Raw genomic sequence first — 15,499 nt, 5'->3', positions numbered from 1 at the left:
AGTTGTTGTAGCGCAACTTCGTGTTGGTCGGTCCAACTGAACTTCTCGTTCTTCCTGAGGATTTCGTAAAATAACTTGCATTTGTCGGACGACCTGGAGATGAAACGGTTGAGAGCAGCCACTCTGCCTGCTAGTTTTTGAACGTCCTTTTGGTTTCTAGGTGATTACAGGTTGATGATTGCACGGATTTGGTCGGGACTAGATTCGATGCCTCTTTGAGTGATCATGTAACCTAGAAATTTTCCAGAGGAGACCCCAAACGAGCACTTGGTGGGGTTGAGTTTCATGTCGTATTCTCGCAGGACGTCGAAGGCTTGTTGGAGGTGTGAGATGTGATCTGAGGCTTTTTTGGACTTTACCAACATGTCGTCGATATTGACTTCCATCGTGTCGCCTAACTGTTTTCTGAAAATTTTGTTGACTAGGCGCTGATAGGTGGCACCAGCATTCCTCAAGCAGAACGGCATGACTTTGTAACAGTAGGTTCCACGTTCCGTGATGAAGGCGGTCTTCTCCTGACCGTCCGGGTGCATCATAATCTGGTTGTATCCAATGAATGCATCCATAAATGTGAGCATCTCATGCCCAGCAGTAGCATCAACCATGGCGTCGATGTGGGGTAAGGGAAAGGAGTCTTTGGGGCATGCTTTATTGATGTCGGTGAAGTCTATGCAAACATGCCATTTCCCATTCTTCTTTCTAACCACGACGACGTTGGCCAGGCAATCTGGATATTTGACTTCCCTTATCTTCCCGGTGTCTAACAACTGTTGCACCTCGTCGTTGATGATTTGGTTGCGTTTTGGAGCGAACTTCCGTCATTTCTGTTTGACGGGCTTGTGATAAGGATCAACGCTTAGTTTGTGAGTGATGACGTCTGGACTGATACCTGGCATATCTTCATGGGACCATGCGAAACAATCTGCATTGGCTTTGAGAAATGTGATAAGTTCGACCTGATGTTGTCAGGTACGTCACATCCAATGAAGACGACTTGTTCTGGCTTTGTAGGATCCAAGATGACTTCGTGGAGCTGCTCGGATTTGGGCTCTTTGTCGCCTGATGGGTCGTAACCGGACTGTAGTTGCTATAAAGAAGATTTATTGGTGGCTGAGGGCTTTAAGGCTGCCTTGTAAGATTCTTTGGATTCTTGGTGATCCCCTTTGATTTCCGAGTTGGGAATTTGATGGTTTGATGGTATGTCGATGGGATGGCCTTCATGTCGTGAATCCAAGGCCTGCCCAAAAAAATGTTGTAAGACGAAGGGTAATCAATAACACAAAATTTTACCTGTTGGTTGACCCCTTGGGCATAAACAGTTAGACTGACTTCTCCAAAGGTAGTCTTCGCCTCGCCGCTGAATCCTATCAACACCGTGGATTTTTTGACGACATCTATATCTGGGTTGAGCACCATCTCCTTAAGGGCGTCGAGCATCATAACATTGGTGGAGCTATCGTTGTCGACTAGGACTCGTTTGATCATGCAGTTTCCAAAAGGGATGGATATCACCAAACCGTCGTGATGTTTATCCGAGATGTCCCCTGCGTCAGATTCATCAAAAGTAATAGGGGTTAGGTATTTTGTGGCGACAACTCGGGTAGGTCTGTCTATCTCGTTCTCTCGAGCGTGTCTCTTCGCTGCAGAATAAGTCAAACCACAAACGTCAGAACCTCTAGCAATAAAATTTACAGTTTTAGTATGAGGGGGAGGTGGAGGAGGTCGAGAAGGAGAGTTGGAGTTGTCTTTATTGACGACGCCACGAGCTTTGTCTGACATAACGTCCTTGAGGTATCCGTTCTTATTCAAGTATGCCACTTCTCTTCTTAATGCCACGCACTCGTTGGTAGTATGACCAATGTCGGCATGAAAGTCACACCATTTTGAGGGATCCTTCTTTGACTCGGGTTTACTGGACTTCGGTGCCACTGCACCGCTTTCCCCATCTTTGAGAGGTGGTTCATCTAACCTACAGTGTCAACACAAAAAGAATATTCGTTAATCCTTGGGGGCAGGTCCGGACTGTTCTTCCAGTCAGAGTCGTCATCCTCTTCCACCATTGCTACATGTTGAGGTCGGGAATAAGGGGCAGGACGATCGTTGCTTCTCTTGGGATAGGGTAGTCGCCTTTCCATCTTGGTGTAGTCGTTAGCTCCCTTCCTGGAGTAGAGAGTTTCCTCCAACCTGACTTGAGCCGTTGCTTTGGCTTGGGCGTCTTCGAACGTCTTGTAGGGGTATTTGATCAGATCCGTCCATAGGTCGGTTTCGCCATACAACCCTTGCCTGAATGCTTCGATTCCCGTGGGGACGTCACACTCAGGTACAGTCACCTTCTCCTTGATGAAGCGAGCTATGTAATCCTTCAGAGGTTCGTCTGGACGTTGAGCCACACGGTATAGGTCGCTTGTTTGTTTCTCCAAACACCTGCTGCTGGCGAATTGCTGATTGAACATGTTGTCGAGGTGAGCAAAGGAAGTGATGCATCCGTTTGGCAGGCTGGTTAACCACTTCAAGGAGGGTCCAATCAATGTCGAACCGAATCCTTTGCAAAGACTAGCCTCCCTCATGTACTTGGGAACTGGGATTGTCATCATCCGCTGCTTGTAGGTCAAGATATGCTCCCTTGGGTTTGTCGTTCCGTCGTACATAGGCATATTGGGTGGGATGAACCACTTCGGGATGTCAATTGCGTCGATGGGGTCGGCATATGGTGAGTCAACATAACTGTCTAGGCTGGCTTCTTTTATTGGTGTTGGCACTCCCGGAATTTTATTTATCATGGTCATAATTGTTTTGGGCAAATTCTTCTTAGAGATGAACTTGCCTTGATGATGGTACTAACAATCGATTGAGCAAGATAATTTAGAGTAATGAGAGCAAGTCGTAAGAGCATGGAATGAGAGTAGTAATATTGCTTAATATTTCGTATCTCTAAACTAACATAGCTGAGCCATTTTATAAGCATTAAATAGTAAGAGTGTAACGTTTATACTTAAATGTACATAATTAGGCATTAAATGCACTAGTAGAAAAAACCCTAATTGCAGCGGGCTTTTAGACCCCTGTTGCAGCGTACATCGTATGCTGCAACTGGGGGGCCTGCAACAAGTCTGAACTTGTTGCAGCGTACAATGTTCGCTGCTAAAAGGTGTTTTTTGCAGCGTACATATGTATGTACGCTGCAACAAGTGCCAAAAAATTGGCAAAAATTTGGACTTGTTGCAGCGTACATATATATGTACGCTGCAAAAGACTCAACTTTTTGCAGCGTACATTTATTTGTACGCTGCAACAAGTCTGAATTTTTGCGAATTTTTTTTCCCTTGTTGCAGCGTACAACATATATGTACGCTGCAACAAAGCACTTTTGGCGGGAAAATTCTAATTTTGTTTAGGGATACCTAGAGTGCCTTGCACCAAATATAGAAACCTGTCAAAACAATAATAGAATAACGCAACCTGTATAACAAATATAAAAACAACAACTGGAGTTTTGTATATATCCCAAAACCAAAAGTGCACATACCGATACATTTAAATATATTTACGTTCCAATTTCAACGTACGCATACATTTTAACATAAAATATTGTTCTATAACATCTAAACCAACACGATCAAGCGCCCTCAGGTCAATAATAAATACTTGGTGGTAAAAAACTTCCCCAATTCCTCACGAACCACATCAATTTCCTCACTAGCATAAGGCGCAGTCCTCGGAGTATAGACCTTACAAAAACAAAAATTTGATGGAGCATTAGATCGATTAAATGCAAATGAAATTACTAGTATAGTACGGAGTAGTATGTAAGTTAGATCGTAAAATGAAATTACTTGATTGAGTTTCACTTAAACTCAGGCAACAATGATTAAGAAACTTAATGAGGAAATCTGACAATCTCACTTCTCTTATATCATGAAATCATATACTCATATGAGATAAGTCTAGAAAACACCATTTATGCTAAAATGAGGCTAATATGACCTAAGAACTCATTTTTAGGCTAATATGACACTTCCGCTCCCAACTTTGAACTAAAGAACCTAAGGACTCATTTGATTCTTATTACACGACTAATATGCATAGTTTTAAGTTTCTAAAACTCATTCGAACCTATTTATGCACATTTATGGCTCGTTGGGTCGTTATAGGTCATATATAGAGCTAAAATGACATTTTCGCTCCCAACTTTGAACTAAAGAACCTAAACACTCATTTTAATCCTATTACATGACTAATATGCATAGTTTTAAGTTTCTAAAACTCATTCCAACCTATTTATGCACATTTATGGCTCGTTGGGTCGTTATAGGTCATATATAAAGCTAAAATGACATTTTCGCTCCCAACTTTGAACTAAAGAACCTAATGACTCATTTTATTCTTATTACATGACTAATATGCATAGATTTAAGTTTCTAAAACTCATTCCAACCTATTTATGCACATTTATGGCTCGTTGGGTCGTTATAGGTCATATATAGAGCTAAAATGACATTTTCGCTCCCAACTTTGAACTAAAGAACCTAATGACTCATTTCATTCTTATTACATGACTAATATGCATAGTTTTAAGTTTCTAAAACTCATTCCAACCTATTTATGCACATTTATGGCTCGTTGGGTCGTTATATGTCATATATAGAGCTAAAATGACATTTCCGCTCCCAACTTTGAACTAAAGAACCTAAACACTCATTTTAATCCTTTTAAATGATTAGTATGATTAGTTTTAACTTACCTAGACTCAATCCAATCAATTTATGCCATTTGAGACTTGTTTGGTCGTTATGGTTCATATTTATGCTAATTTAGTCAACTAAGGTCAATTTAGGTCAATTTATTCAACTAAGGTCAATTTAAGCCCGCTCGTTTTGATTTAGGTCATTCTAGCTCAAGATTAGGAGACATGTTAATTAGCGCAACACTAGGAGAAAACGCACAACTCACCAAAAGTAAATAAGAATTAAAGATGTGGAATGCACTGATCTGTGCAGATCAGATCAGCACAGATCAGTGCTGATCAGATCAGCACTGATCTGTGCTGATCTGTTCTGCACTGATCTGTGCTGATACGTTCTGCACTGATCAGATCTGCAGAACAGATCAGCACAGATCAGTGCTACCCTCATCTGATCTGCACTGATCTGTGCTGATCTGATCTGCAATGTTCTTTGTCATTCTTGGTGTGTTTGTTGAGGCAATATGAGAATGCAGGGCAGCTAACTCATTCTATAAACAAGTTCTATTAATCTAGTATAGTACGGAGTAGTATGTAAGTTAGATCGTAAAATGAAATTACTTGATTGTGTTTCACTTAAACTCAAGCAACAATGATTAAGAAACTTAATAACGAAATCTGACAATCTCACTTCTCTTATATCATGAAATCATATACTCATATGAGATAAGTCTAGAAAACACCACTTATGCTAAAATGAGGCATTTTCGCTCCCAGCTATGAACTAACGAACATAAGGACTCATTTTAACCTTTTAAATGATTAATATGATTAATTTTAACTTTCCAAGACTCGATCCGATCTATTTATTCACATTAGAGACTTGTTTGGTCGTTGTGGTTCATATTTATGATAAAATGAGGCATTTTTGCTCCCAACTATGAACTAAAGAACCTAAGAACTCATTTTTAGGCTAATATGACACTTTCGCTCCCAACTTTGAACTAACAAACCTAAACACTCATTTTAATCCTTTTAAATGATTAATATGATTAGTTTTAACTTTCCTAGACTCAATCCAATCAATTTATGCCATTTGAGACTTGTTTGGTCGTTATGGTTCATATTTATGCTAAAATAAGACATTTTCGCTCCCAACTTTGAACTAACAAACCTAAACACTCATTTTAATCCTATTACATGACTAATATGCATATTTTTAAGTTTCTAAAACTCATTCCAACCTATTTATGCACATTTAAGGCTCGTTGGGTGGTTATAGGTCATATATAGAGCTAAAATGACATTTCCGCTCCCAACTTTGAACTAAAGAACCTAAACACTCATTTTAATCCTATTACATGACTAATATGCATAGTTTTAAGTTTCTAAAACTCATTCCAACCTATTTATGCACATTTAAGGCTCGTTGGGTCGTTATAGGTCATATATAGAGCTAAAATGACATTTCTGCTCCCAACTTTGAACTAAAGAACCTAAGGACTCATTTGATTCTTATTACACGACTAATATGCATAGGTTTAAGTTTCTAAAACTCATTCCAACCTATTTATGCACATTTAAGGCTCGTTGGGTCGTTATAGGTCATATATAGAGCTAAAATGACATTTTCGCTCCCAACTTTGAACTAAAGAACCTAAACACTCATTTTAATCCTATTACATGACTAATATGCATAGTTTTAAGTTTCTAAAACTCATTCCAACCTATTTATGCACATTTATGGCTCGTTGGGTCGTTATAGGTCATATATAGAGCTAAAATGACATTTTCGCTCCCAAGTTTGAACTAAAGAACCTAATGACTCATTTTATTCTTATTACATGACTAATATGCATAGTTTTAAGTTTCTAAAACTCATTCCAACCTATTTATGCACATTTATGGCTCGTTGGGTCGTTATATGTCATATATAGAGCTAAAATGACATTTCCGCTCCCAACTTTGAACTAAAGAACCTAAACACTCATTTTAATCCTTTTAAATGATTAATATGATTAGTTTTAACTTACCTAGACTCAATCCAATCAATTTATGCCATTTGAGACTTGTTTTGTAGTTATGGTTCATATTTATGCTAATTTAGTCAACTAAGGTCAATTTAGGTCAATTTAGTCAACTAAGGTCAATTTAGGTCAATTTATTCAACTAAGGTCAATATGCACTTACTGTACTATTGATTTCAACTTTCAAAAGAGGAAAAGAGAAATTTTATGAAGATAATTAGATATATCAATACCTTATGCAATTGTTGAAATTCGAACAAGCACGATGATAGATTATGCTGGCAGTACGATCATCGCCCCTCTCTTCAACCATATGCGTATCTACCCATCTTCACAATTAACTGCAAATTAAAGAAATAATTGAAAAACAGCCAAAAAAATCAAAATAAAAACGAAAATCAAAACGAAAATCAAAACGAAAATCAAAAACGAAAATCAAAACGAAAATCAAAACGAAAATCAAAAACGAAAATCAAAAACAATAACAAAACGAAAATCAAAAACTAAAATTGAACCCTAATCTGAAAACGAAAATAAAAAACGAAAATAAAAATTGAACACACCATACCGAAACCACCGGAACCACGACGCCGAGCAACCACCGGAACCACGACGCGACGGGGAGATGCTGAACCCCCGGCCGACCAAGAATATATCTTTCAGTGACAGGCCGCGCGAGAATTGAACGGGATGGGGGAGATGAGGCGAGAACACCACACACCGGCGAAGACAGCGACGCAGGGCTGAGCAACGCTTGGGTTCGACGGCGACGCAGGGCTGAGTTCGACGGCGACGCAGGGCTGAGTTCGACGGCTGAGTTCGACGGCTTGCTTGGATATTTGTTTAAGGGAAAAAGCTTGGAGCTAGCAGAGAAGGAACAACGTACGTTTGAGCCCGCTCGTTTGAGCGCGGTTTGTTGCAACCTAGGAAAGTAAAATTTTTTGAAACGCGGACTTGTTGCAGCGGGCAATAACATGTACGCTGCAATAAAGTCGGGTTGTTGCTGCGGGCTTTTATTTTGTACGCTGCAACAAACACATTTGCTGCGAACAACTAAAATGTACGTTGCGATAACCCTTTAAAGGGTTTGACCCGCGTTGACCGACTGGTTGTTGAAGCGTATTTATACATGTACGCTGCAACAAGGGGGCTGCAACAGGGGTTTTTTCTACTAGTGATGAGTAATGATGGCTTGCTTATCAACTGTTTGTAACCACTGCCTTCCTCTTAGCCGTTGAGAGCAAGTTTGAAGGGTGCTACATTACGCGCTGCTGGCAGCCACGTAGGTTCCACTTGTCGTATCTGTCCATGTCACCTAAAGGGTATTTCCCCCCTAACAGTTGTTTTATTTTTCAATTTTGTATTTTTTTAATGACGGTCTTACTTTTGTTATTTTCTTGCAGTTTTTTTGTGCAGTTATGGGGGGGGGGGTTGTACATTGTAACTGGCCTATCTATTAAGTATTTAGCTATTTAAAATGTTATTATTTGTCAGTTACAATAGTTATTGATTGGTTTGTTTAATGTCATGTTAATTTGTTTTGAATTATGTTTTTATTGTGATGTAGTTAATATGCCATTTATTATTATGTTTTGACCGTTTTTGGTGTAATGGTTAATGATAATTAAAGGGGACATTGTTATAAGTTATGGGATTTTACTTGGGCTGAGGTGGGGTTTTGCACTGTAATAACTTAGATGGATGGAACCACGGTCAGTAGGATTGTTTTTAGGGTGGGTTAATTGATTTGATGGGGTTATCATATGGGCCATTTATATTATAGAAATATTTAAATTTGAAACTCGAGTCGCATAAATGCTAGCCCTGGGTTGGCATTTTACAGATGTGCTATTTTGCAGCCTTAGTGTTTTAAATAGTGTCATTGATTTCAGAGATCAACAGATTCAGGAGCTGTGTTTATGTGTTTATTACAGGTAGGCCTTTAAAATTATATTACGTACTAATCAATAGCAAAATAAGCATGCATGCATTAGGGAGTTTTTAGAAGGGAAGTTTTATACCTTTATGTTAAGGATTGAAGGATCGGCTAGGTGCACAAGGTTTGAGTATCCTCATTCTTGAATGGATACCACCTTAGAGGAGTACTTTATTGTACCAAGTGTTAGTTGTTTTGCTAGGGCTTCTGGTTGGACCTTCTATATGTGTGAACGAACTTCAAGTCTTCACTACATTTTCTCATATTTTCAGTTATCCAGACACTGTATTGGACGAATTAGAAAGAATAGAGTGACAATTCTAGAAAGTATTTACTCTAGTCACTATTTTACTTTGGTTGTTATTATAACATATGAAGTGAAATCACCTGTAAGTGTGGATAAAGAGTGGATGAAGAAGATATCTTGCACCAAATAAATTGTGGAATGATGAGTGATGGTTGAGATCTTGAGGAAAACAGATGTTAATTAGACCTTCCTATGTTACTCAGACTCAAAACCAATTAATTTGGCCTTTTGTCAAACTATGTGGGGTTTCTGATTAAGTTTACCGTTAGCCGGAAAAACAACTACAGTTATATGCAGATGATCATTAAGGAGTAACTTACATTATCCCTGATGGAAGGGTTCTTCACCAAAGGGAATAATCATTTTTCTCCATCATTGTTTGTCTTATGTGCCTGTACAACCATAAACATTAAGGATGTGGCTCAAGATGGGCTCTGGCAAATATATACCCGCACGGTTTAATGTTTGTCCTTGGCTCTTGTTTATTTTCATTGCAAAACATACCTTGACAGGGAATTGTCCGCGCTTCATAGTGAATGGTGGTGTGTAATTAACCGGTGTCCTCTCTACCCGCGGAATAGATACTCGTCATCCCACATTTGTTCTAGTCACCACTTGTGCTTCAATCACAATTTTTTCCAACCGTGTTATGGTGAGCCTTCTTCCTTTGCATAATCCTTCTACCTGGTTGATGTTTCTAAGTAGTACGATTGGGCACCCTACTTTTAGACGTATTTCACGATTTGGGATTCCGGGGAATTGGAGAGTGTTTAGAAACTTTGTTGGGTATAGATTTTCATCAACTGATGTTCTATTTGCAAGTGGGCTTACTCTATCAACAGTTTTATGCACTCCTTCAATTCTCTATGGATCATAGAGAGTATGTAGTTATTGAAATTGTAACAAACAACTCTCAAAGCTGTGGGGTATGGGCCCAAGATGATGCAGCTTGTAAAGCTTCATACCATTCAGTATCTCCTTCTAATAAACCCATAGCATTGTAAGCTTCCTTGAAAGTGGCATACTTTATCCCGTTTACCATTCTTATTTCCCCAAAGGTTGTGGATCCTATAACTATATTCAGGAGTATGCGCAAGATGTAAAGTTCCTCTGATGCTAGGTGCACAAATTATATTCTCCATATCTTGAACCTATCATCTCTTCCCTTCCATCTCTTTTCCTTTCTTAGCCATACCCATTTACTTGGGAATTCGTTGTATGTCAGTGTTCTTGCTTATGGATACTTCTTGTTTGCTTCCATCCACCCGATGAGAGGTGTCTTGGCTGGTCCTACTCTTTCGAGGACTTCATCCAGGTGCTCATTATCTTCAAACATCACTGTTTGTTCTTCCTCGAGGTGAAAACTTAGGCGTTGTATTGGAGGGTATTTGTATTGTCTGGGAAGCCGAAAACCCTCCAACACTCCTCTGCAGTAGATACGTATTGAAGGAAATATGTCCTTCACCCAAGGTGCATTAATTCTAATACCAAGGTTCAGATTAATTGCGAACAATTAATTCAGTGAGATCAAGTGATCGGAACAGCTAGTTGGAGCAATACTTCCGATCAGTGAGTTCTAATGAATATTAAGCTCACAACTTAATCTTGAGTGAACCTACAAGGTCACACCAATGACACGTAACAGATTACCGGATTAAATGAATCGGATATTCATTTAATAGCTTTTCGGGAATTAGTTTTGGAAAACGTATTATACGATACGACCTTGCGTCGGAATCGTATATCGTATCGCGAATATTCGTAAGCTAGGCGAAACGAATAAATCGTATCGTTCGACGATAATTCGTCGTATACGAAACGATAAATAATATCCGGGACGAAATTAAGTCACGACTACGAGGAGTGGCCCACGAGCCGAGTGCGCGAAGCACTCAAGGCCCATGGGCACTCGGCACGCAAGCAAGGCAACGACACAGCAGCGCTGGCCCATGGCCGAGCAGCTGCGTGTGTGTGCGCGGGGGCCAAGGCAACGACACAGCAGCAGCAGCGCGGCCCACGACCCAGCTCGCTATGTGTGCTCGTGTACGCTTGCGCGGGCTTGCTGGCCGGTCTTGCCCTTGTGGCTTGGCCAGTTAGTAAGGTTATGTTAATAACCTTATAACCCTTTTTCCAACAACACAATTCACTAATACTCAAACCCTAGAGACTCAGAGAACCCTAATTCTCTATGTGCCTCCAAAGTGAGTTCTTCACAAAAGCAAACTATCTTGATCGATTGTCTAAGCTACGATAATCAAGACGGATCTGATCGTGTCGGTGAACCAAGTAGAGGAACGACAAGTGGAGTTCTAAGTTCGTGTTCGCTGACAGATTTGTGGAAAACACGCTTCAAACGTAAGTATGCTTAATCTGTGCTTTATACATGCTTCATGGCTTTGGGGATTGTTTCCGCACATGTTATTATGTTTAACTGTATTCCCCTACAGTGGTATCATGAGCCTTATGTATTCAAAGCATATTTTAGCATGTTTTATTTGTTTTTGCATCTGTCGAAATTTTGGAATTTTTTGTGAATTTTTCGGATTTATTATGAATTTTTGGATGAATTGCGTAATAAGGTCTTATTTCAAAAAGATTCGCCTTTTCGATTTTGCAAACCCTAATCTGATTGAAAACGATTTTCTAAGATCAACTCATGAGAATGAAATTGCAAAAACAGGCCTCGAAGTGTCGTTTTTTGGGCGTTTTTGTTAATTTTTTAATAAAAATTAAAAGTGTCGGAAAGTAATTCAATTAATAGGTGGACCTAAACTACTCGGAATTGTTTGAAATTTTGACACAATGTTTCTGGGTATATTCTTGATCTATGGTAAAAGTTTCAGATTTTTTCGATAAGTATAAACCCTAATTTTTCTTTTCCCCAATTCGTAGAATTTAGAACCCTAAGTTTTTGATTTTATTATTTAAAAGTTCAAATTTTACAAGTTGATTCGTTCGTTCTTAAAAAATTTGAATAATTTTAGCCTTGATTTAATATTACGAAATTAGATTGTCGTTAAAGTTTCTTAAATCGTTAAAAATCGTTGTTTTTCGAAAATAAAAATCGTATCTTTTTTAATGAAAAATAACATTATTGCAAAGTTTGTGAAATTAAAATTTATTTTAATTAAGTTGGTCCGTAGGCACGAACCAAAGGCACGAACACGATGTGTGGTGGACGTGTGGCTGGACGAGCCATGCGGGCTACTATGCGACTGCCGAGCCGCAGCGACACGGGCAGCAGCAAGCGAGCTGCGTGCCTCGTGCGCGTTGGGCGAGGAAAGGGAAAGCAAGGCAGTGCCTTGGATTGTGAGTGCTGCGACGAAGCAAGGCACAAGGCCTGCGACGTGCAGCGCTGCGATGGGCACGACGATGAGCGCGCAGGGGCAGCTAGCGCTGTGGGCACGCATGCTCGGCTGCGGGGTGTGCGAGCATTGCTCGTATTAAAATGAAATTATTGGTTTGAGTGGGAGTCGCTTAATGAAATTAAAATGAAATAATTAATTTTAATTATTTTCGTAGGTCACATTATTTTAATTAAATTTGATTTTAATTAGAATAGAGTGTAAGGATTAATAATTTGGAAATTGATTAATCTTTTAGGACGCGTTTATGTGAACGTGAATTTTAATTAATTCACGTAAATACTTGCATAATTATATGAGCCATTTGTTTTAGCACACGAATGGATGAATGCATAGAATATATATTTTATGTAATGCAGGTACTCCAAGTGACTAGTATGGCCATTTAGGATAGTTAAATACGGTCTGCGAACCGTTCTATGTTTGAATGTAAAGTTTTAAATGTGGTCTGCGTACCATGGAAATTTTGATGTAATTTTATTATTTTCAAGTATTTCTAAGTTTACAACTTTAAGTTAACATTTGAACGAAGATTCAAGACGATGCCAAGCTAACAAGGAGGTGATGAAGATTGGATGCTTCAAGACAAGATGTTTTGGGCCATACTAGATCACCATTTATATACATATATATATATATATATATATATATATATATATATATATATATATATATATATATATATATATATATATATATATGTATATGTATATATACATCTATATGTATATATACATATATATACATATACATATATATATATATATATATATATATATATATATATATATATATATATATATATATATATATATATATATATATATATATATTATGCATGAATGTATGAATGTATGTATGCTTTGCATGAATAGGTTGTTTCATATGACTCGATTAGATTAAGTTCACTAAATAATCGAACCAACATAGAAACAACTAGGTCCAAAATAATATTGAGTTTAAAAATTTCCTTCCAAATCAAGCACTTACAAAAATCTAAGGATCTAAGGTAGTAGGTTTACACCAAAGCGAGGTGCTATTTTAGTTGACTTAGGTGGTAAGGCGTTCCAAAGGAGCACGTTGATTGTGGTTTCAACTCAAACAACTATGGCATTATGTTGTGGCAATGGGATAAATTATGGTATTAATTTATTAACCAAGAGTAATTTGGAGATTACTAGCAATAGGTTTTGCTTACCTAGAATCTTAAACTACTTAAGACATGCTAAAGCTGCTTAAGGATTTAGGACTTTTGGGATCTTGGAATCGTTTCATTCTTTTTGGACCATGTTTTGCTTTTTGCATGAATGAAATGTTTAATAGTTTTAATGATTGCATGCTAGCTTTTATTTCAAAGTTATTAAAGTTTATGAATGGTTATTTATTGCAAATTCTTTTCGATTGTAGTAATCAAATGGCCGCAAACAATAACAATACTTTCAACCTGCGTTCAATTCTCGACAAAGAGAAGTTGAATGGCAACAATTTTCTCGACTGGCAAAGGAACTTGCAAATAGTTCTTATGCATGAGGAAAAAGAATATGTCCTTGTGGAAGAGTTAACGGAAGAGGCTGGGCCGCAGGTAACTCAAGCTGCCCTTAATCATTGGATCCAGGCCAACAGGGATGTCAAATGTGTGATGCTTGCATCCATGAGTCCTGAACTTCAGAAAACATTCATTAACTCGGATGCTTATCAAATCATCTCGGAGTTGAAGAACATGTTTCAGGACCAAGCCAGAATCGAAAGATTCGAGACTCAGAGGTTGATCCTTGAGACTAAGCTCAAGAAAGGAGAACCAGTGAGCCCACATGTTCTTAAAATGATTGGACTCTTTGAGAACATGAGAGCTCTAGATTTTGACGTCTCAAACGAAATGGCTATTGACATCATTCTCCATTCGCTTCATAGTGGATATGGTCAATTCAAGTTGAATTACAACATGAACAGCATGGAGACGCTCAAGCAAGAGAATAAGCACGATGCTTATGGTGCGTAAGGGCAAGAAATTCAAGAAATCAGGCAAGAATAAGGGCAAGAAGGGTAAGGGCAAGGCTACACCCTCATCCAAGTCCAACGGCACCAGTTCTGGTAAACAGAGGAGGGTAACTCGTTCTCCTGCCGACTCTGAATGCTTCTACTGCTAGAAGAAGGGGCATTGGAAGAGGGATTGCTTGAAGAAAAAGGAAGATGAGAAGAACGGGAATGTTGCTTCTACTTCAGGTATATATGTTATACATTGTAATCTTGCTAATTCTACTTGTTGGGTATTAGATACTGGTTGTGGCTCACACTTATGTTCCAATTCGCTGGGACTAAGGAGAAGTAGAAAGCTTTATAAAGGCGAGATGGATCTACGAGTGGGAAATGAAGCACGGATTGCTGCATTAGCCGTAGGATCTTATTTTATTTCTTTGCCTAGTGGTTTTGTTCTGGAACTAGAAAACTGTTACTATGTTCCTAGTATCACCAAAACATTATTTCAGTTTCAAGTTTGGATTCTAAAGGTTTTAGTTTTCAATTTAAAGACAATAGTTGTTCTTTTTCTTTGAATGGAATGTTTTATGGTTCAGCACAACAAGAAAACGGTCTATATGTGCTAGATACGAGCAAACACATTTATAACATAAATACCAAAAAGGCTAAAACTGGTGATTCAGATCTCACATTTCTGTGGCATTGTCGATTAGGCCATATAAACACAAAGCGCATGGAATTACTTCAACGCAAAGGAATTCCAGAATCATTCGACTTAGAGAAGATTGATCAATGCGAATCTTGTTTACTTGGCAAAATGACAAAGCAACCTTTCTCAAAGGTGGGAGAAAGAGCAAGAAAACTACTAGGGCTAATACATACGGAAGTATGTGGGCCTATGAGTACGAAAGCTAGAGGTGAGTTCAGCTATTTCATAACGTTTACGAACGACTTCAGTAGATATGGCTATATTTACTTAATGAAGCACAAGTCTGAATCGTTTGAGAAATTCCGAGAATTTCAAAATGAAGTAGAGAATCAACATGGCAAGAAAATCAAAGCTCTATGATCGGATCGAGGAGGTGAATATCTTAGCCACGAGTTTGATGACCATCTAAAAGAATGCGGTATTCTTTCTAAATTGACTGCTCCAGGGACACCTCAATGGAATGGAGTGTCGGAACGGAGAAACAGGACCTTACTCGA

General features: G+C 38.6%; 1 protein-coding gene across 1 annotated transcript; it reads right to left on the bottom strand.

Annotated features, from left to right (window-relative positions):
* Nucleotides 1–1,087: 1,087 nt before the first annotated feature.
* Nucleotides 1,088–2,780, bottom strand: LOC130471881 (uncharacterized). The gene is made up of 3 exons (XM_056842221.1): nt 2,185–2,780; nt 1,291–1,969; nt 1,088–1,237 (listed from the first exon to the last, which is right to left on the bottom strand). Exons 1-3 carry the CDS (start codon nt 2,778–2,780, stop codon nt 1,088–1,090), a joined length of 1,425 nt encoding a protein of 474 aa, XP_056698199.1.
* Nucleotides 2,781–15,499: the final 12,719 nt, after the last annotated feature.

This window comes from Spinacia oleracea, chromosome 4, assembly GCF_020520425.1.
Source record: "Spinacia oleracea cultivar Varoflay chromosome 4, BTI_SOV_V1, whole genome shotgun sequence".
NCBI lineage: Eukaryota > Viridiplantae > Streptophyta > Magnoliopsida > Caryophyllales > Amaranthaceae > Spinacia > Spinacia oleracea.
This window is presented reverse-complemented; position numbering and strand designations above follow the sequence as displayed.